At 44.2% G+C, this 25,158-nt stretch overlaps 3 protein-coding genes across 4 annotated transcripts; 2 read left to right on the forward strand and 1 right to left on the reverse strand.

The window, feature by feature from the left end:
- Positions 1–1,623: 1,623 nt before the first annotated feature.
- Positions 1,624–7,838, reverse strand: zgc:111976 (mediator of RNA polymerase II transcription subunit 1-like). Its single transcript, XM_061094098.1, has 16 exons — positions 7,749–7,838; positions 6,036–6,111; positions 5,897–5,951; positions 5,278–5,404; positions 5,170–5,198; positions 4,999–5,070; positions 4,837–4,911; positions 4,609–4,685; positions 4,472–4,531; positions 4,241–4,361; positions 4,002–4,126; positions 3,773–3,894; positions 3,121–3,319; positions 2,926–3,021; positions 2,608–2,710; positions 1,624–2,400 (listed from the first exon to the last, which is right to left on the reverse strand). The coding sequence occupies exons 1-16, from the start codon at positions 7,836–7,838 to the stop codon at positions 2,040–2,042; spliced, it is 1,788 nt and encodes a 595-aa protein (XP_060950081.1). The 3' UTR covers positions 1,624–2,039.
- A 495-nt stretch (positions 7,839–8,333) lies between these two features.
- Positions 8,334–14,846, forward strand: ralaa (v-ral simian leukemia viral oncogene homolog Aa (ras related)). Of its 2 annotated transcripts, none has more exons than XM_061093471.1 (5): positions 8,334–8,402; positions 10,423–10,662; positions 10,761–10,969; positions 11,309–11,483; positions 11,581–14,846. In XM_061093471.1, exons 2-5 carry the CDS (start codon positions 10,549–10,551, stop codon positions 11,701–11,703), a joined length of 621 nt encoding a protein of 206 aa, XP_060949454.1. In that variant the 5' UTR covers positions 8,334–8,402; positions 10,423–10,548; the 3' UTR covers positions 11,704–14,846. The 2 variants fall into 2 exon arrangements, with proteins under 2 accessions (XP_060949454.1, XP_060949455.1); XM_061093472.1 differs by having other exon boundaries at positions 8,340–8,402; positions 10,525–10,662.
- A 901-nt stretch (positions 14,847–15,747) lies between these two features.
- Positions 15,748–23,572, forward strand: cdk13 (cyclin dependent kinase 13). The gene is made up of 14 exons (XM_061093470.1): positions 15,748–17,752; positions 18,113–18,679; positions 18,794–18,952; positions 19,045–19,184; positions 19,295–19,465; positions 19,557–19,746; positions 19,865–19,921; positions 20,011–20,112; positions 20,224–20,301; positions 20,444–20,560; positions 20,643–20,774; positions 20,861–21,057; positions 21,262–21,768; positions 22,128–23,572. The coding sequence occupies exons 1-14, from the start codon at positions 16,611–16,613 to the stop codon at positions 22,817–22,819; spliced, it is 4,251 nt and encodes a 1,416-aa protein (XP_060949453.1). The 5' UTR covers positions 15,748–16,610; the 3' UTR covers positions 22,820–23,572.
- Positions 23,573–25,158: the final 1,586 nt, after the last annotated feature.

Here is a 25,158-nt window from a genome sequence, read left to right on the forward strand (position 1 = left end):
AAGTGACCGCAGACACAGAGGATGAGGAGGAGGAGGAGGAGGAGGAGGAGGAGGAGGAGAAGGGTTAAAAAAAGATAAGACAGAAACCGTACCACAGACACGCAATCACTACACAACACACTGACTCACTGTTCTATTAATACACAAACATACAAATAGTTTCATAATAAACCTTTTGTTATTTAGGTTCAAACGTGTTTCACTGAGACAGAGATAATAATTACTATATTATTTTACACAAGCTACATACAATATTATACAGACTATAATAGTGTGGAGCCGATATTCCGTTTGGAAAAGAGTATACAAAAGAAACATGAAATAATAATGTACATTCACAGATATAAAGTAGGTAATATGTATATATTTACTTTTATCATATTTAAAGTATGTATACAGTATAAAGTATACACATTTCCAAATAAGGTAGTATCTGATATGTGTATATATAAAGTTATATACTTTATATCTCATATAAAGTAAGTAACGTGTCTATAAATACATTATATGTGATATCCAGTACATGATATATGTATATTATATCACATGAAGTATTTGACATGTGTATATACTTTATATGTGATATGATTAATGTGATGTGTATATGTACTCCTCAGAACACATCCACACAAAAAGGCTCCTGGTGAAACTAAAGTAAACCCCTCATGTTCCTTCTCTCACTCTCTTACTCCTCATAAATAATAGAGCAGGGTGTAAACACAGGTTGCAACTCAGACTCTATGTCTCTGTGTGAAATAAGAGGTTTGATCTTAGTGTATGTTTTCTAAATGTAAGTTACAGGTTCAATCACAGACTATTGTTTGACTCCATGTCTCTGATAGCAGCTGTTTTGGCTTTGACGAAACAAAAGGAGAGAAATTATTTGGGTTTTTTTGTTTAGTTTAGATACCAAATCAGTCTACAGCTCAGAACGGAAGCCAAGTCAATCACGATTCAGTTTTTTAACCATTATACCTCATTAATATTTAACTGGTTAAGTCATCACAGTTATCTTTATCCAGATTCTTTCTTCACCAATCAGCTCCCAGACACATAAGCTCTCTTGTATTCTAAGGATAAAAGCTCCGTGACAGATGAGGAGTTTAACCACACATGCTGGAATGTTTCTATAATTAGACGTCATACAGGTCATTGGATACGTCGACGCCAACGCGGGACAAAAGCAGTTGTCAGCTGTTGACAGTCGACTTTAAATCCTGGATACGTGTTAAATTCCTTTGTGATCGACACAGACAACAGATCTGTAAGTTCAAACGGGATAAATGTTCTATTCTGACCCGATACGAGACACAGGGGTCGATGCAACTTTTCTTCTTCCGTATGATGGAGATTTACGTGGCCACATTTTTGCTTTACTACCTCAGATGTCTAAATATTTGATCGTACACAGACAGGTGGTATTTGTGTTATATTATATTGGTAGCCGTCTTGGCCGACACCCAGGAAAAGCAGAATTTTGCTCAGCGGTAATCAGGAGATTTGTTACCGTGGAGGTTTTCATTCCACTGAGGTTTTCAGCTCCCACACATTCAGACCAGACGTCATTTCTTTATCGTGCAAAACTTTATTTAAATGCTTCAGAGCTAAAATACAATTCCAGACTTTGTATCCACTTTAACACAAACAATCACCACTTCTCTTCTTTTTAAATTATAATAAGTAGAGCGCTGACTTCTACCATGAAGAGTGTAAAATGTGCTTTATTTTCCACAATGTCTGATTGGCTCACAACTGGAATCTTGGCTGTCTGAAGGAGGTCAAATGCCAAACCTCAAACCTTTACAGGCAGTAATCTCTGCCACACTGGAATGCATTGTAAGAAACACTTCAGCACTTTGCAGGAGATTCAGGAGATCATACCCAAAAGGTTCAAACTGAAACCAGACAAATAGAAGTGACCATGATTTGTTTTTTGTAGTTGATGTGCCCACTTATAGCTGCTTAGCAAAAACATTAAATCAAATCAGAAAAAACGTATAATCACAAATTATAAAACACTTTGGACGTCGCTGACAGTTTCAGCTGAGCTCTGACAGTTCACCGTTACTGCTCATCCACTGTGAAAACACGTCCACATCCTCGGCACTGAACGTGTAAAGGTTGGCAGCGGGACTCGTGTTTATTTCAGGGAGAAGCTCATCGTTGGCGACAGACATGGCACAGCAGGCGGAGCCAGAAACACTGGAGCTGTCCCCTGCCACAGCTGCGCCCTGGGACTCCGTCACGGTGCCGTTGGCGTCCGTCACAGCGGCGCTCGAGGGAGATGAGTGGTCATTTGCAGCCTCTGTGGCGGCCGGGCGGTCGGGAGAAAGCGAGGCAGAGGGGCGTTCCCCGAGCTGAGTGTATAATGAGCTCAGGGTCATAGGAACAGACAAGCACCTGAGTCAAAAACACACAGAGACATCAGATAAAGGATCGTCATATAAATAAAAAGGATCTGTGTTAACCATAGACTGTGAATAAAGAAGGATGACATGTCTTCACTTTCTACCGTTGAAGATAAACTTCCCAGAAAAAAGGTCATATCCTCCATGTTTGTTTACAGTCTGTTCTTCAAACTGTAGAAGGATGGAAGGTTAAACGTACCTCGTCATTACAGTGGAGACGTATTCATCCATGGAGGGATCACATGGTCCTGCTCCAAACAACCTGCAGCTGATCTGATGAGAGTCACACACGTTCACCAGCACTGTGGAGAGAAGTCAAAACACATTTCAATTTCATCTTTGCCATTTGCTTGAACTTTCATTACACGGTATGCCTCATTATAAATAGTACTGGAAAGGAGACATTTTAATTTCCCACAAGGTTCGGTGATATATGAATTTATTTTTATTTATCTATTTGTTGCTTATTAATTCAACTTCTCTTTGCATCTGTGATGTTTTGAAGCTAAATGCTCACAAACAGCCAGGGAGTCCGTGCCGGGCGGATGGAAGGTCACAGAGAAGCTGGTGTCAGACTCCGGAAGGACTTCGAAGCGCAGGTCACAAACCGAACCTGATATCAAGATTCAACAATGAAACATGACATGACTGAAAAAACAAAGTTCGCTGCACACTTTGTACCTGCAGCTGTGTGATGTAAAGCTCCTCCTACCTGGACGGGCGCTCTGAGACGTGACACAGCTCCTCAGCAGGGCGTTTATCACACACTGATGACGCAGCAGCTCCAGTGCAGCCGGGACGTGGGCGGGGTGGGTGAAGGGAACACTGTCCATCAGTGTCGCTCTCTGTGCGGGCGCCTGCCATGCAGCTCCAGGGACAATATAACTGTGCATCATACCACCTGGAAGAGGCTGAAAAAAAGCATTGAACCATTACCATCTTCCTAGAGTCACACAATTGACTTTTAAAATGCACAGTGTATTTTTTTATATCTAAAATCCTGCGGAAGGATGGGACCTGGGCCCAGAAGGCAGCCATTACATTTTGGCGTGGATCTTGACAAAAGGGTGGATCCAGGAATTTTTTTTAATTACTATTTTTAAAGAATGTTTTTCCGATTTTCACCAATTTCCAAGGGTATAATTCATATATCATTTGAAAAAAATCAGGTGTATTTCCGGGATGGAGATCTATGAATGTGAGTGAATTCTGTGTGGCTGGTTTGAATCTAAGGGGACGGTTGGGCCTTGTTGGAGGTGTGAGCTCTACTGAGTTACATTCTATTGTGTCACGTATTAAATCCAAGTCTTCTGTCATCATTTAACTTTACAGTTGTGTAGATCTCTCAAACAAAACCTACATACCACTGTAAAAATAGTATCCTGCTCATCTAACGTCTCTTCATGGTGGTTTGCACTCGTTGAACCTCTCATCAGATGCTGGGGTAATGGTGCCCACTGCAGGTCAACATCTGCCACAGTCACATCTATGAGATATCACAGAGGAAGAAGAGGAGAAAGGGGGGGGGGGGGGTCCATGAGAGTTCCTTCTTCTAAAAGCCTAATATCACATGTTCAAATAAAGATCCCTCACCTGTGATTTGGATCAGCCTCTGCACAAAAGATGTCAGCATCGGTACGGGCGGCTGCAGCTTGAGGAGGAAGCAAGCCGGCAGCGTCTCGTGTGGCCCCTCATCCAGCGGCAGGAACACGGGGGAGCTGCCACAGGCATTTCACTACATTAACACTACTGACAGTCACATTCACGTTCACTGTGGGACGGGAAACCAACAGTAATCCTGACGAGCGGGAGGTGAAGCGGTGACACGTTACCCCTGCGGATCCAGCTGTGGAGGCTGCGGGATCACAGACGCCATCTGAAGCTTGTGAGCGAGGTCGCTGACACCCACAGTCACCTGGGCCACATGGACAGCTGACATGGGATCTGTTACTTCTGTAAAAACGAGAGCTTTAATAGGGAAATCTGATAAAGCCTCTCATATAGGAATGAGCCTCAGGTCTATAGGTAACAATCACTAAAGTTGGCTTTGTTTGGCATCTTACGTGAATCTGATTTCTTCAAGTCAGTCGGAGTCATGAAGAACTCGATGGTCAGGGGGGAATCTAGAGCGAGGAAATGTATAATAAGAACAAATAAGTAAAAACCATGTGTCAAAAACTTCTATATTTTGCATCTGTACCATCTTTTCCGGCTATAAGACACCCGATCCTTCCATTGTTAACCATGTCCATCTCGGCGTCACAGTCCTTTTGTGTCCTGAAAACAGAAAAACGAATGATTACACTTTGTTATCGATCAATCAACCATCACGACTTCCAAAAATTTAAATTGATGTCCCCCCCATCAGAGTAAGAGCTCTGATTTGCAGAACAAGTTTTGAAGGCAGTTGTGTTTCACGTTGCCTCACCTTGGCAGATGTGATAATTGCTGCAAGTCTTTCCCGAGGTGTTGAAGAGATGCAAACAGTTTTAATTTGGTTTCACTGGAAGAAAAAATAAATACTGACATTTATTTTGGTGGCAAGAGGCTCACAAATGATGCAAGATCAAAATGTTTTACGAGTGCGTACCTGTCTCCTGGGATGTTGTACTGGGTGAAGAGGCTTGATAACTTCATGGAGAATTCAGCAAAGTTCTTTGACCTGCGTGGATATTCAAACATTACTTTCTTATAGCTTGTGTCAAATTAATGTCTGTAGTTTAGAGACAAGACTGAAATGTACCGTCGCTCTGCCTCTTACCTCAGCAGCTGCAGGAGAGACTCACTGGACTGTAAAACAATTCCCTTTAATTAACCCACAGAGTAACAGGGGGAGAGATGTTAATTGCTTGTTGGACACAGTACTTACAGCAGGGGGTGCTCCCTGAGGGGCCACCTTCACCTCCTCCACTCCCCCACACGCCACCAACACCACCTCCAGGTAGAATAAGTCGGCTGTGAGGTAGCACGTGGTGTCAGTGATGTGGAAGCCCATTCTAGACAGGAAGCAGGAGTATGGAAGATAATCAATGAAATCTTTAGCTGACCTCCATGTAAGTTCTGCTGAGCAACAGCGCCCTCTGCAGCCACACGTGGTGATTGATTCTGTTGGGCTTCGTGTCCCGAGCGATCAGATGGTTTTCATGTTAAGAAAAAACAAACTAACTGTTTAAGGTTTTGACCGACTTACTGAACTGAAACACAACCGAACTGTGAATATTAACAATGATCCCCGGCTTCCTGAACCAGCGGATTAACAAATCCAACGAACTCGGTTTAGAATTCTTCATATTTTAGGTTTCGTGGCGGAATATTGGAGATAAACGCTGGTTTTAATGATTTAAATGCGACTATCAGTCAGTTCCACACTATTTTACGGTTTAAAAGTTGCATAGTGTTTCTTTAAGAGCAGAAGAGATGTTTGTGTTTGTGCCGTGAAGTCCAATATCGTAAGAGAAAAGACAAATATTGATAAGTCAGATCTTTACCCTTGTTGTTTGGCTATTAATTCCAGACGATGCCTCATGGTATTCATAGATGACACTGAAAACACACAGAGAGCCTGACTTACTCTCAGGTAAAGTGAAAAATTGGCACAAAAACATCATCAGTGTTCGGTTTGTTTACCGTTAAACTCATCCTGGAGCCGCTCCAGCGATCGAACCAGCGGCTCACAGGGTTTGGATTCATCTCTGGTTTTCTCCTATGAGGGGACAAAGGCAAGAAGAGAGAAACAACAACGACAATGGACCAGTTGTGCGTCAATGTGATGCTTGTGTAAACAGACTTTGGTCCCATCCCGCCATGACGTTACACACAAGCTGCATGGTGGCAAAGGGGAGTGTTGACATTTGGATGCTTTACACCTGCATGTCCCAATACGACGAGCACTGCCCTCAGTGACGAGTTTGAGGCAAAACCGGTCCTACAATAGCATTCAGCGCTATTTATACAGGGCCACTTTACATAGTATAATCTAGACTTTATAGAGAGAGACACCACACGGTTCAGGCAGGAAACTGAATGAAAAACCAACAGATGCATTAAACCTTTGAACCACACATCTCCTCAGTGCATCAAATATGCAAGTGTCTTTACCAGACTCCAGAGACTGAGCTCTGCCAAGCTCCACTCGGTTTTAATCCAAAAGTATCTACACTGCGGCTCCACCCAAGACAAATCTAAAGAAAACTGACCCACCCTCTCCTCCACAGCCTCAGCACACACGCAACAAGTTACAAGAACAACTGGCAGACTTTCTGTTGGGTGGAAACACACTGCGATCTGTGAAGCTTTGCATGTTTGGACTCTTAAAACTATGCTGCGACGACTGAAGCATATTCCAACTAGAATAGCACTCAGTACAGCTCATACCACCACCACTACAGTCCCATTAAGTGCAATAAAGCACTTCAACATATCATTCCTCTAAATATGTGGGGTTATTTTCATCGGATCCATGGATTTTACACTTGGAAATGGATAAAAAGGTTACAAAAACACCCAATCTCCTGATAAATATAAATATTTTTATCCCTAAGGAGACTCTTGTGCCCGATCTGGCTCCAAATGTACAATAAAGAATAGTAGATTACAATTCAATTTTTGGCCAAATATATAACAATACAAACAGGAAAAGAATATAAATATACAGAAATGATGATTCTGAAAAGAGAAAACTCAAAACCAGACTCAAATTGGATGTGAGGGGAAAGAAAGTGGGGAAACACCATTAGATTTTAATGGGTTCTGTGTTGGCCCATGTCTCAAGTTTCATGGAAATCCAGGTAGTTTTTGCATAAACCTAATGACAAACAATCCCTTTGACAGAGCTAGCCAGTGGAGCTTCATGTCAATATTGTAAAAAGGAGGAGACTGAAATCAACAAATAATAAATGTCATTCTAAACAAGAGGCCACACCAGGCTTAAGCCATAAATAAGCTTAATTTAATTAATCAGACTTCAAACCAGTCAAGTAACTTTGCCTAGTTACTTGTTTCTACAGGTTTCCTGCATGTGTGTGTGTCATGAGGTCGACAAGAAGTGAATTGACTGCTGATCAAACGACAAAGACGTGTGTGTTCCAGGACAGATGATCTCATTCACCCCCCACACACACTCCCACACCAGTTCCTGACTCACAGCACATCATCACATCACTGAAGTCACCCAGAAACCAGTGCAGTAACTGGGATTATCCCTTTCTCCTCCAGACTAGGGGGGGTATAATCGTGCAGATGAGGATTTGGGGTGATCTCCATCATTTGCATCAGAAAATACAATTTAATAAAGATGATATGAGTGAGATATTAGAGCCCATGAGTGAAATGTTGTCTCACCATGCATCTTCGAACCAGCTGGAAAGTCTCATTCCAGGACTTCCCTGCAAACTTCAAGCGCAGTTTGGAAATCATGGACTTCCCTTTCATCTCTGTAGAAAACAAACATGTTTAACACTCATTTATTTAATTAACGGTCACTTGTACTATTGGAGAACCTGTATTCAAATTAAAGCAAACAGTCACTTCTGAGTTTTGATGTGTTTATGATGGAGCAAACCAACATTACCTTGCTCTTCTGGACAGAGTCTCCACCTGAACAAACGTGACAACACTTAAAAGGCAGATTAACCAATTAATCAATTATCTTCCTGCACAATCTGCTCGTAATCTCTATTGTTTTTTGCAGAAACGATTCAAACAAATAATCTGAGTTTAAATCATAATAATAAAAAAGAAGTCATGATTAATTCACACAGACAGTGAAGGTGCGGTTCTTCCATGCGGGGCGGGCGTTGCCACCGACCGGATCCGAGCTGGGCTGCCCGGTCTGATGCTAACGGAGGTAGCAAAGGAGCTAATCGTGAGCTAACGAGCAGCTAACCGGGAGCTAACGAGCAGCTAACGAGCAGCTAGCCGGAGTGTCCCCAGTTCGCCGCCGCGGTCCAGCCCTCGTCAGACGCTTCGTGGAGGTGAACGCGGTCACAGTTACCGGTACGTGATGTTACACACATTCACACACACACTCACACACATGCACAGACTCACATATGTTGTTGTTGGGTCACGTCCGCATCGTTTAGTTGTGATTAGCTGCTTGTTATCTCGTTTTCACGCTGCTTATGTGTATGTGTGTGCTTGTGTGTGTCTGTGTGCACCCCAGCTAGTCGGCTAGCTAACAAGATGCTGAGCTGAGTCTCCTCCTGTGGACTAAGTGTGTTTCATGTATTTATATTTAACGAGCCTTCAGAGCCGCTTCCTTCAAGCGGAACTTCCGCAGATGCTAAACCTGCCCGGTGGGTTAGTTAGCTCGTTAGCTAGCATCGCCCTGGGAAGCTAACCTGTCAAACCAGCGGCTAACTGGTGGTTATATGAATGGTTGTTTCTTGGTATTTTATGTTCTATGTTTTATGTCTGTTCACCATCTTAGTGCTTACCTCGACGTTGTGTTTGATTAGCATTAGTTAGCAGCGAGTGGCCAGATAACGATCTGCTGATGACTGTTCAGTTTGTGATGATAATGATGACAGTTTATTTTCTACTAGATTCCTGTTATTGACATTGATGTTATTTTATTATCTCAATCATGCAACTTCGTATATTTGTACACGTTCTCCCACTTGTCACACATGGATAAATATGGGTGTAAACATAACATTACATACTTTGTAAAATCCAGTCTCTTGTGTTTATCCCTCCCTTGGTGCGTATAGTATAGTATATTTCATTTTTTATATCTCTACTTGCACAAATGCACAACAGTAAAATCTTGCTTTGCAATTAAACCTGATTCTATTATTTATTAAGAGACGTACAGACTGTGGACGTTTCAATGGTGAAATTAAAAGAACATTACTTCCGTGCTAAAGCATAACATTGACTTTTGACCCTGTTGGCTGTAAACCTCCATTTGTGATTGTAGAAAGACATGAGCACACACATGTCTGGACATCATGTTATTGTCTGGATCACTAAATCCATGTGGCACATGTGAGATTTTATACACAAAAGTTTGGAAGACCAGCCAGAAAAGGTTTATTTCGTTTCTAAATGGCGGCCACAGGTTCCCCTTCAGCTTGGGGGAAATTGTAGCATTTGCTGATCTGTTCCACCATCTTATCAGGTTTCCTCAACAGATGTCACACCCCTTGCAAATTTATTTGTTGTTGCACCGAATGTGACTGCAAAAAAGCCTTTGATCTGGTGTTTGTGGATCTATGAGACTGATCATGACCTTAGACCTTTGATCTTTATCATGTTCATGCAGATTATTTCAAAGGAATTTCCTTTAATGGGATCTAATTCTGTTACCTATTTGCCATCTTAGAACAAAGGAGAGGGACAGTGTTCACTGCTATTACAGCAGAAGATCAGCAGAAGACGTGACATCGTCACTGTGTAGGACATTTATCACTTAAAGCTGTTGAATCGCATCGTCTTTCCAAGCTGACATCTTTGTCTTCTACGTGTATTCGTGTCTATCACATGTTCGAAGTTTTATTGGTACACCCACTTGCTCACGATGAATGTTCCAGAAGTTTTCTTGCTGCATTCTCACATGGGTTTGCACGTTTTACACACATTTTATTAGAGGACTGTTGTGAAACATTCCAGAAAACGTTGAGTGCCACTGACTCAGACATTTGCGTTCTCACATACCTCCGGAAAATATCTGGACTTCAGTGCTTGTCTTAAAGCAGCTTTATGGACATGTAGTAATGATTCTGCAGGGAAGGAATGATAATGGAAAATACAGATTATAAAGCAGTTTAAATTGTATCATTATCCTTCAGTATTTGTCATAAAAAAGACCCAGAGAACCATCCCCTGCACTACATTTGCAGTGTAATGACTGCTTCTCCTGATTAAACATTTTATTGCTTTGGGATTTGTTGCTTTGAGACCCAGTGATGACTTTGCATTCTAACTGGAGACCTGGGATATAGAAGCCCCAGAGGTGATGATGAAACAGGTTGTGAATATTTTCTCTCTTTTTCCTTTTCTGTCTCCCCAGGACTTATCATTTAGCTCTTTGTTGCAGCGGCCGTCCAGACTGATTTCCCTCCTCTTCATTTCACAATCCTTCCCTCCACCTTGAACTCTCTCCCTTCCACAGTCAGACCTCTCCGCACACAGAGCCATGGCAGCTGCTAAGCCGAAGGGGCAGAACTCTCTAGCCCTCCACAAAGTGATTATGGTGGGAAGCGGAGGAGTGGGGAAATCAGCCCTAACCCTCCAGTTCATGTATGATGAGGTGAGCAACTTTAACCCCAGCCGTCCAGCTAAAATGCATCAAGGTTTTTGAGGTGCTAACTGTGTTGTGTAATGATCCCTTTCTCCTCTGCCTCCTAGTTTGTTGAAGACTACGAGCCGACCAAAGCCGACAGTTACAGGAAGAAAGTGGTGCTGGACGGAGAGGAGGTTCAGATTGACATCCTTGACACCGCTGGACAAGAGGATTACGCAGCCATCAGGGATAACTACTTCCGCAGCGGCGAGGGTTTCCTCTGTGTATTTTCCATCACAGAACTGGAATCATTCGCAGCAACAGTAGATTTCAGGTACTTTTGATTTTTGTTTTCATCAACACACCAGAATAATTTCCTGGGGAATTTGTGAAAATGCCCGAAAACACCAAATCTCGCATCTTAATTAAAGTGAAATGCATTCCTGGATCTATTCCAAAATGTACTGGGCACTTTCTTGTCCTGTGTCCAATTCTTCCAAGTTACGTGGAAATCCCTCCAGTAGTTTTTGTGTAATCCTGCTGACTAATAAATAAACAAAGCAGCAGACGGGTGAAACCTAGAAACTTTCCTTCCGTGACAGTTATGAAGCTGTGAGTCAGTAGTTTGTTTATTTGCATAATTCACGGATGCATGGCATTTCCTGTTTTACAGAGAGCAGATTCTGCGAGTGAAAGAGGACGAGAACGTGCCCTTTCTCCTGGTTGGTAACAAATCCGACTTGGATGACCGACGGCAGGTTAGCGCCGACGAGGCGAAGGCACGTGCCGAGCAGTGGGGCGTGTGCTACGTGGAGACTTCTGCCAAAACCCGTGCCAATGTTGACAAGGTTAGTCCGATCAGCAAAAGATAAGACTTGACTTGGCAAAACTTGACTTGGTTCAAACCCAGCAGAGAAATATGAGCCCTACACTTTTTTTTTATAGGTGTTCTTTGACCTGATGAGAGAGATCCGGGCAAGGAAAATGGAGGACAGCAAAGAGAAGAACGGGAAGAAGAAAAGTAAAAGTTTGGCCAAGAGAATTCGAGAGAGATGCTGTATTTTATAGTGGCAACAGAGAGCAGGGTCACTGCTTGTGTACATACACATTTCTCAGACTTTTACATTTACTTTGTGCCCATACCTGACCATGACTTTCTGTTCCTGGCTAACAGGACATCTGACCGTGTGTCAGGGAGTAGTAAGGTGGCACGTCATACACCACTTATAGCTCTAACTTTTTATGTGCTGACACTCCAAATAACTTATGTACTCTCTCTCTCTTACTCTGACCGCATAACAGAGTGTTATAAATGGATGGTGTTTTAATTTAGCTCTACGTTTGACAGGAGGCTCGGCCCTGGAATGTTACACAATCTTTCATTGTAAAGTTTGATGTGTGATATATATTCAGACAGCTGTGCAGTGCGGGTTCAAGTGGAAAGATTAAATTAAAAGTGTCAGAGCTGAGGTTTAAATGAGGGGGAAATATAACTAGAGTTGTACTGGAAAGTCCCACTTCATATGGGTCCACAGTCTTTGGTAGGAAGTGTGAACCCAAGTTCAAGTGCCACTTAGGAAATGTACATTGCACTGGGAAATCCTGGAAGCATTTTAATTGAAAGATCATTTCTGAAATTTGATGCCGTTCCCATTTGTGGTTTTCACACTTCAGTTTTACTCTGTGGTTTAGTTGCCAACACTTATTTTTTTTAAGTCAAAGTTTTTCTTTCTTATCAACCAATGTAAGACAAGCGCACTAAGTTTGCCTTCTTCCCCCCCTCCAGTCACTTTGAGTCTTATCAAAATGCACAAACGTCATTGATCGTAACCCTTCAATCTCTGAGGGATTTTACAACACTTGAAATTTCTTCAATTCTAACATTTCAAAATGTTTTACCTCACGTGGCTAATGGCTTTCATTGCCTTTCTTTGCATTTACGGAATCCCTGGTGCTCATATAAACTGTGATTCCATAACACTACATCCTTTAACATACTGTCTTCAACACATGTTAAGATTTATTTTTCCAGCATCCTTGCTCCGGCTTCTAATTCCCTGCATGTTCATCTAAATGTATTTATTGTAATTGGGACTAAAGTGGGAATAAATTGATGTCAAAACAGAATGCAGGCTTGATGGAAGGAAAGTGGTACATGTCCTTTCAGTCACCAAAGAAATACGCTCCATAGTACAAACAAGTGCCCACTTTTTAATTGAAGCGAATGACAGCTTGCAGTGTTTCTGCAAAAAAAAAAAAAACATCTTTGAGAATCAGACAGGCAAAGGTTAAAGGCGTTTCAGTGGAAGTGGCCGAGGAGAGAAATTTGAGGTTGCGAGGGCTTTAGTAATTTATGTACAGTGCATCACTGTTGCCTCTGTCCATAGTGAATGTGAATAATCCCAACATGCTCATCCTGTCTGCCTGTAAATCTTAGGCTGCCGATGATGTGCGGAGTTCATCGAAGCTCTGTTTTGTTTACCTTTTGCTAGATTTTGTGCAAGTCTCCACCGTGTTACAATGCTGTTGTGACATCTTAGTGAGCTACCTGATGTTCATGCTCGTATAGAAGAAGGTGAAGATGAATGCAGTGTGAGAATTGCCCAAATGAGAACAAGATGTAGGTTTTTACATTTAAATGACAGAGACCAAATCACACCATGAAATCTGCCCCTTAATTTGCTTTTATTACTGAGCCATGCTTTGTTTTCTTCTGACTTATTTAAAGTAACTTATTTTACTCTTTTCAATACTTTATGAAGTCCAACCACTTTTGCGATTTTTATTTCCCTCCGCATTTCACTCTGATCCATTTCAGGGTCATTAACGCAAGAGTAGAATGTGTGTTTTTTGTGTGTGTGTGTTCATAGCCGGCAGCAAGAGCTGTACTTTTTCATTTAATGACTTTGGCAACCAGTAGGAGGCCCAACACTAGTGTCTATGCAAACAAATATTGTTGACATTTCAAAGTGGATAAAGAGAAGATCGTTGTCTGCAAACTGCTTTTAGTGAGACTGGGTGCAGTAAAAGCACTTGAATGCTGTTAGGTGTGACCACAGCTTAGAAGTTGAATGGCTCTCGGTAGAGCTGCACTAAACTGCACACACTCATGCATATCAGGCCCCTAAATACACCTGATCTCACAATGTTCAATATGGATCTGCCCCCAAAATGTTCTGAATCCTTTTTGACCCACGTTCCATCCCCTTCATTGCGTTTTATAGAAATCTGGACAGTTGTGTAATCCTGCTGACGAACAAACCCGACAAACAGGGTTGTGACGCGTGCAGACGAATGTGAAGCAGAAAACTGTTTCAAATGATTTCCTGAGGTAATAGTTGAACACTAAAGAGTCTAACGCTAAAGATTGAAGGCTTTGTTTTTATAATATATGTGTGTGTTAGTTGTATAAAAAGATAGAGATGCGCAGGAATGTCTGTGGGGTTTCATACTTATTGAAAAGCACATCGTTGAAAGGGTTTTAGAGGGTGAGACTGGATACGTGAGACCAACTTGAGCCCAAAATATCAGGAACCCGTGGCACCAGAATGTTTGGAAAGTTGTTTAAGATATTGTAAGGGCTAACCTCCAGTACACGTGACTGAAACACCCCTGATAGTTAATGTAACAGGCACAAAAAACAAATACACAATGTCAGCATCACAGCCTGTTGTGACGTTCCTTCCTGAGCTTCCATTACATCTAAGTGCTGTGTGTCTACATCGTTAAGAAGCTACTTTACTCAAAGTAACCACCATAGTGCTCGCTTACTCCAACATCGGCTTTAACCGCATCTCATCATCCGTTTTATTGCTTTTCTCCAAAAGCAAACATGATCGATCATTCTTCTTTATTCTTTTCTCTTCATGAATACTTTAATAGACTTGATGGCCCAAATATTTTCAACTTGATCCTGAAACAGATGTTTGTGCGAAAGCTACAAGCAGATTGGTCGACCGGGTATTCAAACAACTTGTTTTTGCCTTTTTATATAAATGCCCTTGGAGTTAAAAATAAATGGATATCTATGTATTTTTGATTGGATGGTTGTTCGTATGCCATCGGTGAAATGTTTCCTTCATGTTTACTTATTTTAAACATAACCACTAATGTAGCCTATCTGTTCGTGAATGCAAGAGGTGATGCTTACATTTCAATTCAGTTTTTGTGAGTTATTTGGAAATGGCAAATAAAGTGGATATTACTAATAATATTTTCCATAGGTCTCATCTTTTATTTTGCAGAGATGTCTTGAATCATTGCACTTTTATTTTTATTACTTAATTAATGCAGAACATGACATTGATAAATTGACCTTGTTGCACTGTGATGTTTTCACAGACAACTTGGCGCAGCCCACATCCACATTGAGTCTTTGTTCTGCATATAGAGGGTCCTCTGAATGCTTTACGATTTAGTGTATATAAAACAAAAATGTATCGAGACGTCTTTCACCTAAAGCTTCAAATTTATGTTGATGTTAGAAATGACAACTCGAGTTTTATTTTGAAAAATTTAGTAATTTGGTTTCTTTTCTAAACAAAGTTGATGTCAACATCAACACATCCTGAAACAAAACCATAATTTATAAATAATAAATGTATATTTTTCAAATCTTCCATATATGATAAAAAGCATTTTACTATCTAAATTGTAACTTTGAGGTTCCTTTTATACAGAAGTACAAAATTAAAGCTTCTTTTTCCAAACTAACTTTGACTTACTATCAACATTTTTTACTTAAAAAGAAAAGGTTTAATTTGGCGACTTTTCTAAAAGAAACATCAGCAAATCCTTAAACAAAAACAAAGAACACTTTAAAAGATAATCTTATTTTAATATTAAAATAATTTGAGATGTAATTTGGTTCCCTGTAAACATTAGTAAAACTTGAAACACAAACATATATTTATAAATTATCGTTTTGTTTAATTCCTGTATATAAACCACATATAAAACCCATGATATAAAAGTTATGAACCATAAACTGTGTAACTGGTGTTTGGGAGGAAGGGGCGGTTACGTAGGCCCGGCGCCGTTGACGCAGCCGCCTGTGATTGGCTCGGCGGTGACTCACGGGAATTGTAGTTTCAAAGCGGTGCGGGCCTGTTAGCTTCCCTGCGAACACACTTCTGATTTGTGGTGATTAAACTCCGGCTGTAGTCGAGCGGTTCCCGGCGGAGACACGAGCTGCTGCTCCCTGACCAGGGGCTTGTCGCAGCGGGCTGAGACTCGACGGGACGCCCGGGGAAGGTGGACGTGTTTTTTAGTGACGTTGTTGTAGTTTCTTGAGAAAAGAAAGCTAACGGTGCTAGGTGGCTAACGGTGCTAGGTGGCTAGCTAGCGGCTTCCACTCGCGTGTTGTCCACTTCCTCGTTGCTCAGTGTGATAGAAGCCTAGCAGAAGTTTGCGAGCAAGAGTTTGTTCCTCCCCCGCTGACCCCCGCACCGTGGACGGATTCACCCGAGGTCCATACCCCAGTGACACTTCACAGGCACTGGATCATAAACCTGCCGCAGCTCGGCGCTTTCCCCCGCGGATTGGAATGTGTTGCTGGACACAGCTAGTGGAGGCTAGCTGGCTAAACCGACTAGCATTAGCTAGCGTGTCTGGGGGCTGCTGTCCGTCCTGGAGCACAATGGCTGAGACTCGACTGGCTCCATAAGTAAAAGCTCCGTGTTGTGGACTGTGTGTGGCGGGACGTGTCGTCACCGAGGACCGGTAATTTACGTCTGGAGTTACTCACTTTATTCGGACCCTAGCCCCGGTTAGCTTTGTAATGCTAATGATAAGCCTGTGACTAAGCTAGCTGGCTGGCTGTCTTAATTGTGAAATAGCTGTAGTTTCAGCTAACTAGCCTGTGACAGAGCTAGCCCCAATGTTTTGTTCCGCGACACAACGAGAGACATAGTTTAGGAACAAGTACTTTAATTTAAGGATTATTCTCCAGGGGACATTTATATTTTTGGAGACAAATGCCGAACTCGGACGTGCTCCGGGAGGGTCGGGGCCGGAGCCCCTCTGCGCAGAGGAATGCTAACCGGCAGGACAGGCGGAGCAAGCCGGGGATCGGTGCTGCTCCGCGGGACAAGCACCGGGAGAAGAGGCGGTCGTCGGCTTCCAGGAGGAAGAAACGCCGGCAGGGCAAGGGGAGAGACCCGTCCAGCACCGGGACTACAGAGGGCAACGACCGGAGAAGCACTTTCGACAAAGAGGTTGACCTCCGGACACTGGTGGAGTACGATGACGTGAGCTCCCAGTCCGAGCGGTTCTCCGGGAGCCCCTCTCCCAAACCGGACCCCCGGGCAGACCGGCTCTCCGTGGACCGGCTCAGCGACCTCGGCGAGTCCAACGGACCGGCCAACCCGATCAGGAGGAAGGCGAGGAACCGGGAGACGGCAGTGACCCTCAGCAAGGAGGTACCGACGAGAGGAGCATCCGAGAGGAGCAAGCAGCAGGAGAAGGAGTCAGGGAGGAAGAAGGACCGCCCGAGCCGGGAGAGAGACTCCTCCAAGGCTCGGAGTGGAGCTGGCCTCAGCGGCTCCAAGAACCCCAGAGACACAACGAGGAGCAGTGACAGAAACGGTAAAAGGACATCCACAACTCAGCCCTCACAGTCTGCAGAGAAAAAGGATTCAAAGAGGCACAGAAGTAAAACAAGATCCGAGAAAGAACCGCCGTCTGCATACAGAGAAGCTCCACAATCTTACAGAGATGACCGAGAAGACCTCAGGGCGTACAGGAGAAGTCCTGGTTTGAAAACTGAAAGTCCCTATGGGACGTCCAACCCCTATAGCTACCAGTCTCCTAGTGGTTACAACCAGCAGACATCTAGAAGAAGTCCAACTTATGGGAGCAAGAGACTCTCTCCCAGTTCAACATATTACAACCGGGACTCAGATGCATATGGAGCTTATGGGATACAGAAGTCGCCCAGTTCCTACTCCAGCAACAAGAAGAAGCGATCTCCCACGAGCCCAGCGAACTGGCGAAAGTCACCAAGTTATGGCCGACACAGCCCGTATGAACAAGGAGAGTTTGGTTCAAGTCCTTATGGAAACCGCAGGAGATCAAGAAGTCCGTACAGGAAGTCCAGGAGCCCAAGTCCAGATGTCAGGTGAGTTCTTCAAAGTTTGTTGTTGGTGTTCTTCTGGTTTGGTGACTTCTTGGCTCGGCCACATTCAACAAAGACGTGTTTATATACGGGACGACTTGCTGAGTGTCATTCCTGTGAAGCAGTATTTGTACAATGGAAAGAACGATGATTATAATTTACATTTTATTGGTTTCTTTCAATATTTGTTCTATCTATTCAACTGTCAAAGCCATTGACGATCCAGTCCATTAAGAGAGAGAACAACTTACTTAACTTGCTAGAGTAACTTTTTTTATATTTATAACATTCTAAACTATAAAATTAACTAGATGAGTCAATCATACAGAAGGGTTTGTAACATCCATGTCTTTTTTCCCCCAGGCGATCTGCACGGTCACGTAGCAGAAGTCCATATTCATCCACAAGGCATTCACGTTCCCGCAGCCGCCACCGCCACTCCCGCTCCCGCAGTCGCCCCTCCAGCCTGTCGCCGAGCACGCTCACCTTCAAAAACAGTCTCGCTGCTGAACTCAGTAAGCAGAAAAAGGTGAAAGCTGCGGTAGCGGCTGCCAAAGCCAAGAACTCCAGCAACACTTCTACCCCAACCAAGGTTCCCTCATCTGCTCATCAACCGAGTCCGAAGTTGAATCACGCTGCCAGGAAGGGCCGCCCTCCCTCTCCACCTCCACCAGAGAAAGGCCCCAGGACGCCAACGACCACCCAGCCGCCGTCTCCCTCTGACAGGTCCTCCAAGAAGACCAGCGACCTCCAGACCAGCAGGGACAGAGAAGGAAAGGGGAAGGAGGACACTGTACATCGGGACAAGAGGAAAGCACCAGCACCCGGACAGAGCAAAGACAAGGAACGAGCCCCCGGTCCACTGATCTCTACTCTGTCGTCACTACCGCTGCCCCCAGCAGTTCTTGAGCATATGAACAAAGCAGAAGGGTATGTATATATAAACGTGTGTGTGTTGGGTCGATTGACCTTGAATCTGTATGAAGTTTTACACTTGATTGCGCAGACCTAATCACTGTCTTTTCTTTATTCTCTCTTTATCAGCTGGAAGAACAGCTTGCTCTCAGGGAAGAAAAAGACGGAGAGAAAGGCTCGCCCACTTCTGACCGACCTGCCTCTCCCCCCTGAACTTCCCGGGGGCACGTCCTCCCCTCGCAGCCCATTCGATGACAAAAAGTCTCTAACGCTTCGCCGAAGACCTAAGTATGTTAGGTTGCATTAAGTGCTCGATCACATTTTCCTTTGCTTCGTTGCTCCTGTATTCACTGTTTCATGTATTTTCGTGAACATAACAGAATTTGCGGCCCAAGATACGGTGAGATTAAGGAGACAGAGATAGATTGGGGCAAACGCTGTGTGGACAAGTTTGAGATCCTTGGAATCACAGGGGAAGGCACCTATGGACAGGTGTACAAAGCTAAAGACAAAGACACTGGTAAGTGTGTTGAAACTTCAACAAACTGTTGAATGAAGGTTTTGTTTAAATTGCAAGTGGAGATTCGCTCATGATCTAGTTTTGAAGGGCCGTTCTTTCCTCTGTTACAGCTGAGATGGTGGCTTTGAAGAAAGTTCGACTGGACAATGAGAAAGAGGGCTTCCCAATCACGGCCATCAGAGAGATCAAAATTCTGCGACAACTCAACCACAAGAGCATCATAAACATGAAGGAGATCGTCACAGACAAGGAGGACGCTCTGGATTTCAAAAATGATAAAGGTAAACTTCTATGTAGTACCTGATTTTACCACATAACAGATTCCTATGTGGGCTCTTTTAAAGACTAAATCTCTTCTTTTTTTCACCTCAGGGGCTTTCTATCTTGTTTTCGAATACATGGACCACGACCTGATGGGTTTGCTGGAGTCTGGCCTGGTTTATTTCAACGAGAGCCACATCAAGTCTTTCATGAGACAGTTGCTGGAGGGTCTCGATTACTGCCACAAGAAGAACTTCCTTCACAGAGACATCAAGTGCTCCAATATTCTGCTCAACAACAAGTAGGTCTTTGGGATCACTCTTAAACTCAATGAACATCCTTTCTCAGCTTTGTTATATTTTCAAGCGTGTTTATCAGCTGAATTTGACCGGTGTTTTTTCTGCTCTCTCCCTAATCAGAGGTCAAATAAAGCTAGCAGACTTTGGTCTCGCTCGGCTGTATAACTCTGAAGAAAGGTGAGCCTCCGATATTCTTATTAGATGCACTCCTCAAACATTCTGGTCCTTGTATGTGAATTAATAACAAACCATATTCTCTTGTTCAGTCGACCGTACACGAACAAAGTGATCACACTATGGTACCGACCCCCAGAGCTGCTCCTGGGAGAAGAGAGGTACACGCCTGCCATTGATGTTTGGAGCTGCGGGTAAGAACAGGACTGATAAGGACTTCGGTTTACATATGGGACTCGCTTATCTCCGTCAGAGTTTCATAGGGTTTTGTTCTCATAATCGTTATCTGGTTTTGTCTGTCACAGATGCATTCTGGGAGAACTGTTCACAAAGAAGCCCATTTTCCAAGCGAACCAGGAGCTCCTTCAGTTGGAGCTCATCAGGTTAGTTTGTGGTGAAACTAGTAAAAATTAACACATTAGTTTAGAATCTTTGGCTGGTTCCCATATAGTGCGCACCAACCTGAACGACACGTTCACGTTATCCACCAATTCATTTCTTGTAATTTCGTGTTTCTTCTTCCAGTCGGATATGTGGCAGCCCCTGCCCTGCGGTCTGGCCCGATGTAATAAAGCTTCCCTTCTTCAACAACATGAAACCAAAGAAACAGTACAGGCGACGGCTACGAGAGGAGTTTGCTTTGTAAGTCCCTGTGCATGATCATATTTATGGCTTGAGGCTCCAGCAGCGCGTCTGACTGTGACCTTGTGCTTCTGCTGTTCAGCATCCCGATGTCTGCCCTGGATCTGTTCGACCACATGTTAAACCTGGACCCCAGCAGACGCTGCACGGCCGAACAAGCTTTGGGCAGCGAGTTCCTCAAGGACGTCGACCCAGATAAGATGCCCCCGCCAGAGTATGTTTCTGTTCATGTTAATACTACAACCAAGACAACAAAATGCTTCACGTGATCTCACCATGTTAACATCTCCATTTCTGCAGCCTTCCACTGTATCAGGACTGTCATGAGCTGTGGAGTAAGAAACGTCGGCGACAGAAGCAGATGCCGGAGGAGCTGGCGGCCCCCAAGGCGCCACGCAAAGAGCTTGGCCTTGACGACAGCCGCAGCAACACCCCCCAAGGCTTCCCTCCTCCCGGTGGCATCAAACCTCCGATAGCAGCTGCTTCTGCTCTGCTTGGTGAGTCTGACTATTATTTATATTTGTCTTATTAAAGCTTTGAGTCACACTGACCCGTATGAAGGGTGCTAGGGAAATGGAAGTTAAGAATGTTGGAGGTAAAGTTTTCTGTCAAATCCCAATTCAAATTGAAAGCTCAAGAACTGAACCCTGGATTTGCAATATTTGTCCCAAAGGTTTAGAATGAACCTTATTTTCTTACAGATCCAAAGGGTCCAAGCTCCCAGTTGACGCAGGAGCAACTAGCGGTCCTCCTGAACTTCCTCGGCCAGCCCAAGAGCACGGTGAACACAGCCCAAGGTGAGTTCGTCCAATCCATGAGCACAAAGGTCAACCAGGAGACGTTACAGCAGCTCTCCAAAGCCCTGGGCCCCACCGACCCTGCAGAGCCTTCTGCTCAATCTACACCTGTCAGGCCTCCCCAGACCTCTGCTCCTGCAGGAGTGCCACGCACACCCCCGATGCCCAAGCCCCCTTCACCCCCCATGACCGCACCATCAGGCATTCCAGAAGGTGAGGCTTCGGCCGCCACCCAGACAGCCATGACAATGCTGCTGACTCAACTCCTCAAAGTCCAGCAGGCTCAGAGGCAGGAGGCAGGGGACGCCGGAGAAGGAGCAGAGAGCACAAACTCTGCAGGAGCTGCACAGGGAGGAGCTCCGCTACCTCCAGAGGTCAAACAGCCTCCAGAGCCCAGCCCGGTCTCTCCAGGTAACCTCATCTTTTGAACATGTTCAGTGAGACAGCTGAATGCAAGGCAACTTCTCTTTCTGCTCTGACTCCTGAAAGCCATTTAAAGAAGTTTTTAACCACATGTCTGTGACTGGACACACATAAACCAGATGAAATCATGTATAATGAAAGCAGATGGTTGACAGAGGGAGTCAAGTAAGAATGAAACCAGTAAGATAAATCACCAGAAGGATCCTGTCAGTTAAAGTTATTGTGGAAATCTACTTTTTCCAAATGATTTATTATTGGAATCAGAGAAATTCCATTACAGAAACATAAGCAAAAATAAAACAAAGAATTGACATTGCAATATCTGATATTCTCATTTTGTCCTCTAGTGTCTGAGGTTGGTGGGATGTCCATCCTGCCTCCGGACCAGAGACCCCCTGAGCCTCCAGAACCTCCTCCACATGCAGACCTGGACTACCGGCAGCCGCCACCTGAGCCCAAGATCGGCCACGCTCCCCCCATCGCATCTGCAGGTGGAGGTGATGGTGGGAGACATCCAGAGCAGGACTACCCCCCCCTCCCTCCCGCAGAAGGACCTGGATATGGGGTTGAGTACAGCCACCCACCACCTCCGTCCTTCACGCCTGCAGGGTTCGGGGACAGCTTTATGGGTCACATGATGGGCGGGGGCCTGCCCCCTCACGCTCTGAGAGATGTGTTCAGTCGACCTGGCCAGAGCGGGGGCTCTTCTGTGGGGGTTCTAGCCCCGGCCCACCCAGACCCCTTCCCCCAAGGTGGCAGGGCCACCGGACCCAGTGGCATGGTCTTCACCGGGGACAAGGACCACCGCTTTGAGTACAATCACAGCCCCTTGTCTGTGGAGGGTCAACCCAACCCCGGAGCCATGCACATGTACAACCACGCCATGGGTAGAAAGGAAGGCGTACATCCTCCACCACTCCCAGTGCCGGGACAAGCCTGGGGCTCCCCTTCTCAACTCGGGGCTCCACCACTACCCCATGGCTACGTCCCACATGTGAACTCAACAGCAACTCTCAGAGGACGAGGACTGCCGTACTGAACGACTGGAAATGTGAAATGGCAGATTAGTGACAGTGGACAAAAGGCTCTATGACTCTGTCTCAGGCCAGACCTGGACATGCACACTCAGTTTGTAATAACTTAAAGTCTTTGTTAGGCATTGTATTCCTCCCCAGAGTGTGGAGTACGTTGCAGGAGGACAGCTGAACGACACCCGAGGAGCTTTTCTTGCTCATACCATTTTCATATTGTTTTGTAATCTATTCTGCTGTCTTTTAAATTAAACTTTTACCTTTTTTGAGTGTACATTTAAGATCAGGCGGGTGAATTTTAAATCTCTACCATGGCCTGTCTGTAATTACCCCAGGGCAGACTAATATTAATGTTTTGCACTACTGACAGAAGTAGGCGGAAACTATTTTAGTTATGAAATGGAGCTTGTGCTCTCCCTGAACAATTAGGAATATGACCAGTAACGTAGTGTCCTCTCTTAATGACCATTATTACGTTGACGCGGCGGTGGCTCAGCTGATGGGGGGGGGGGCTGTTAGATCCAGAGAGACTGGAAGCACTTGGGACTACTGCGGCGAATCAGACCTAATGGAGAAAGGCTGTTTTCACTTTCAATTCCACTTGCCTTTTTGCCAGTAGTTGTAAAATCATGAGCAGAACACACGGACGTAACCAGAGTTCAAAAAGGAACAGGTCTATTCTTCTTTTTTTTGTACTAAAACGATTTCCCCTCCCCTCCTTCCTCCTTTGGTAAATGTTTATTAAAGAAATGCCGGATGTATCATCGTCTTTAATTTCATTGATTGCTACTGAAGTTTGCTTTGTCATTGAACATGTCGACGGCATAGTTCACACCACTAGATGGCAGTGTCGGGTCAAACTTCACATGCTCTGTCAGCATTATTCAAACAGACAACTGGGGTGGATCTGGTTCTAGCGGTAGAGTGGGTCGTCAACTAACTAGAGGGTCGGTGGTTCGATTCCTGGCTCCTCCAAAGTGTCCTCTGGCCTGAAGCCTAACTCCTAATTGTGTATGAAGGGTCACTGCGTATATATAAGCACTATAAATGTGTGTGTGAGTGCGACTTGTACCGTAAAGCACTTTGAGAGGTGAAGTGCTGTATAAACACAGTCGATTTAAAGTCCATTACACAGAAACAACAGATCTCAGCCAGCGACTTCACCGGCGTTAAATCTCAACACTTAACCAAACGTACATGATTCAGGAAGGGGGGGGGGGGGGCAGGCTCCCGGAGTTTAGTCAGTTTAATGCAAACAGACGTAATTTTTGCTGCGGCATAAAAACTCAGCCAGACCGGCGTCGCTGAGTCTCAAGGGAGATGGAAGCAAACGTGAAGACAACGTAAAGCACAACGTCTACTGTAGATTCAGCAGTTTAACTGTCAGGGAGAAAAAAAACGATCCAATAAATGAATGTTTCCAGCTTCACAGTTTCTCATAGATCACAAATCGGTCTTCAAGGCTACTGCTATAATTTGTATTCACCCTTTTACACCTTTAAAAATGAGTAGCTCTAAATATTTCCTGTTTGAAATACAGGTTTTTTAAAATGCTATTGCTCGCCTATTTGGATCCGCACCAATTTGTGCACACGTAAATATCAGACCCCCTGAGTGTCAGATGTCAAAGAATCCATAATAAGATTTGAAATTAAAATAGTTCTCGGGTTGAATTGAATCATTATTTAAAGAGCAACACTTCACTCATATTATCCATCTAATTAGTCGTTAGGGGCCTTTCTGTCCTTCAACCCAACAAACTGCATCAGGCGTTGGATTTATAAAGATGCACAAACCAAAGTGGAGCTCCACACATCTGTCTTTGGTCTTAAACCGTCACATCCACGTCTGAATCCGTCACACATCACATTGCTGGTAATGAAAAAGTGATTATCTCAGAGGGGTCCCCGTTCTGCGGAGCTACAGAACGCCGCCGCCACCTTGTCTGTGATTAATTCGCTGTGGATGATGGATTGCCGGAGATTTACAGCAGCTTCAGTGGGACTGGCGGCATCATATTTATACTGTGTGTGATTGATTGAAACAACAGTCGTGGCAGATTTAAGGAGGAGATGAGGCAGGTACGGTATGAAGGAGAGATTTTAACCAAAGTATCAGTTTGGTAGGTTTATTTAAACAGAGCTGTGAAAACACATCCAGAGGCCTGACATTGATTTTGAACATTTCTCGGCACACAGACCCTTCTTCTTTTAGTTTTTGTGGTAACTTGATCAATAAAGACATTAAAACTCACAAGATTTGTTTAGTCCTAATAACCAGGCACGTGCACAGACATTTTGGGGGGCAGGTGCTCAAACCAAAAAAAAAGGGCACCCATCGCCAAAAT

This window comes from Limanda limanda, chromosome 20 (genome assembly GCF_963576545.1).
Source record: "Limanda limanda chromosome 20, fLimLim1.1, whole genome shotgun sequence".
In the NCBI taxonomy this organism is placed as follows: Eukaryota; Metazoa; Chordata; class Actinopteri; order Pleuronectiformes; family Pleuronectidae; genus Limanda; species Limanda limanda.

Coding starts and splice junctions, on each gene's coding strand:
- zgc:111976 (XM_061094098.1), bottom strand. CDS start 7,838: ATGAAAGGGAAGTCCATGATTTCCAAACTGCGCTTGAAGTTTGCAGGG. Junction 3,895..4,001: donor GAGGCTGATCCAAATCACAG/GTGAGGGATCTT, acceptor GATATCTCATAG/ATGTGACTGTGGCAGATGTT. Junction 3,320..3,772: donor AGGATACTATTTTTACAGTG/GTATGTAGGTTT, acceptor GCTTTTTTTCAG/CCTCTTCCAGGTGGTATGAT.
- ralaa (XM_061093471.1), top strand. CDS start 10,549: ATGGCAGCTGCTAAGCCGAAGGGGCAGAACTCTCTAGCCCTCCACAAA. Junction 10,663..10,760: donor TCCAGTTCATGTATGATGAG/GTGAGCAACTTT, acceptor TCTGCCTCCTAG/TTTGTTGAAGACTACGAGCC. Junction 10,970..11,308: donor GCAGCAACAGTAGATTTCAG/GTACTTTTGATT, acceptor CCTGTTTTACAG/AGAGCAGATTCTGCGAGTGA.
- cdk13 (XM_061093470.1), top strand. CDS start 16,611: ATGCCGAACTCGGACGTGCTCCGGGAGGGTCGGGGCCGGAGCCCCTCT. Junction 20,302..20,443: donor CTTCAGTTGGAGCTCATCAG/GTTAGTTTGTGG, acceptor TTCTTCTTCCAG/TCGGATATGTGGCAGCCCCT. Junction 21,769..22,127: donor GCCCAGCCCGGTCTCTCCAG/GTAACCTCATCT, acceptor TTTGTCCTCTAG/TGTCTGAGGTTGGTGGGATG.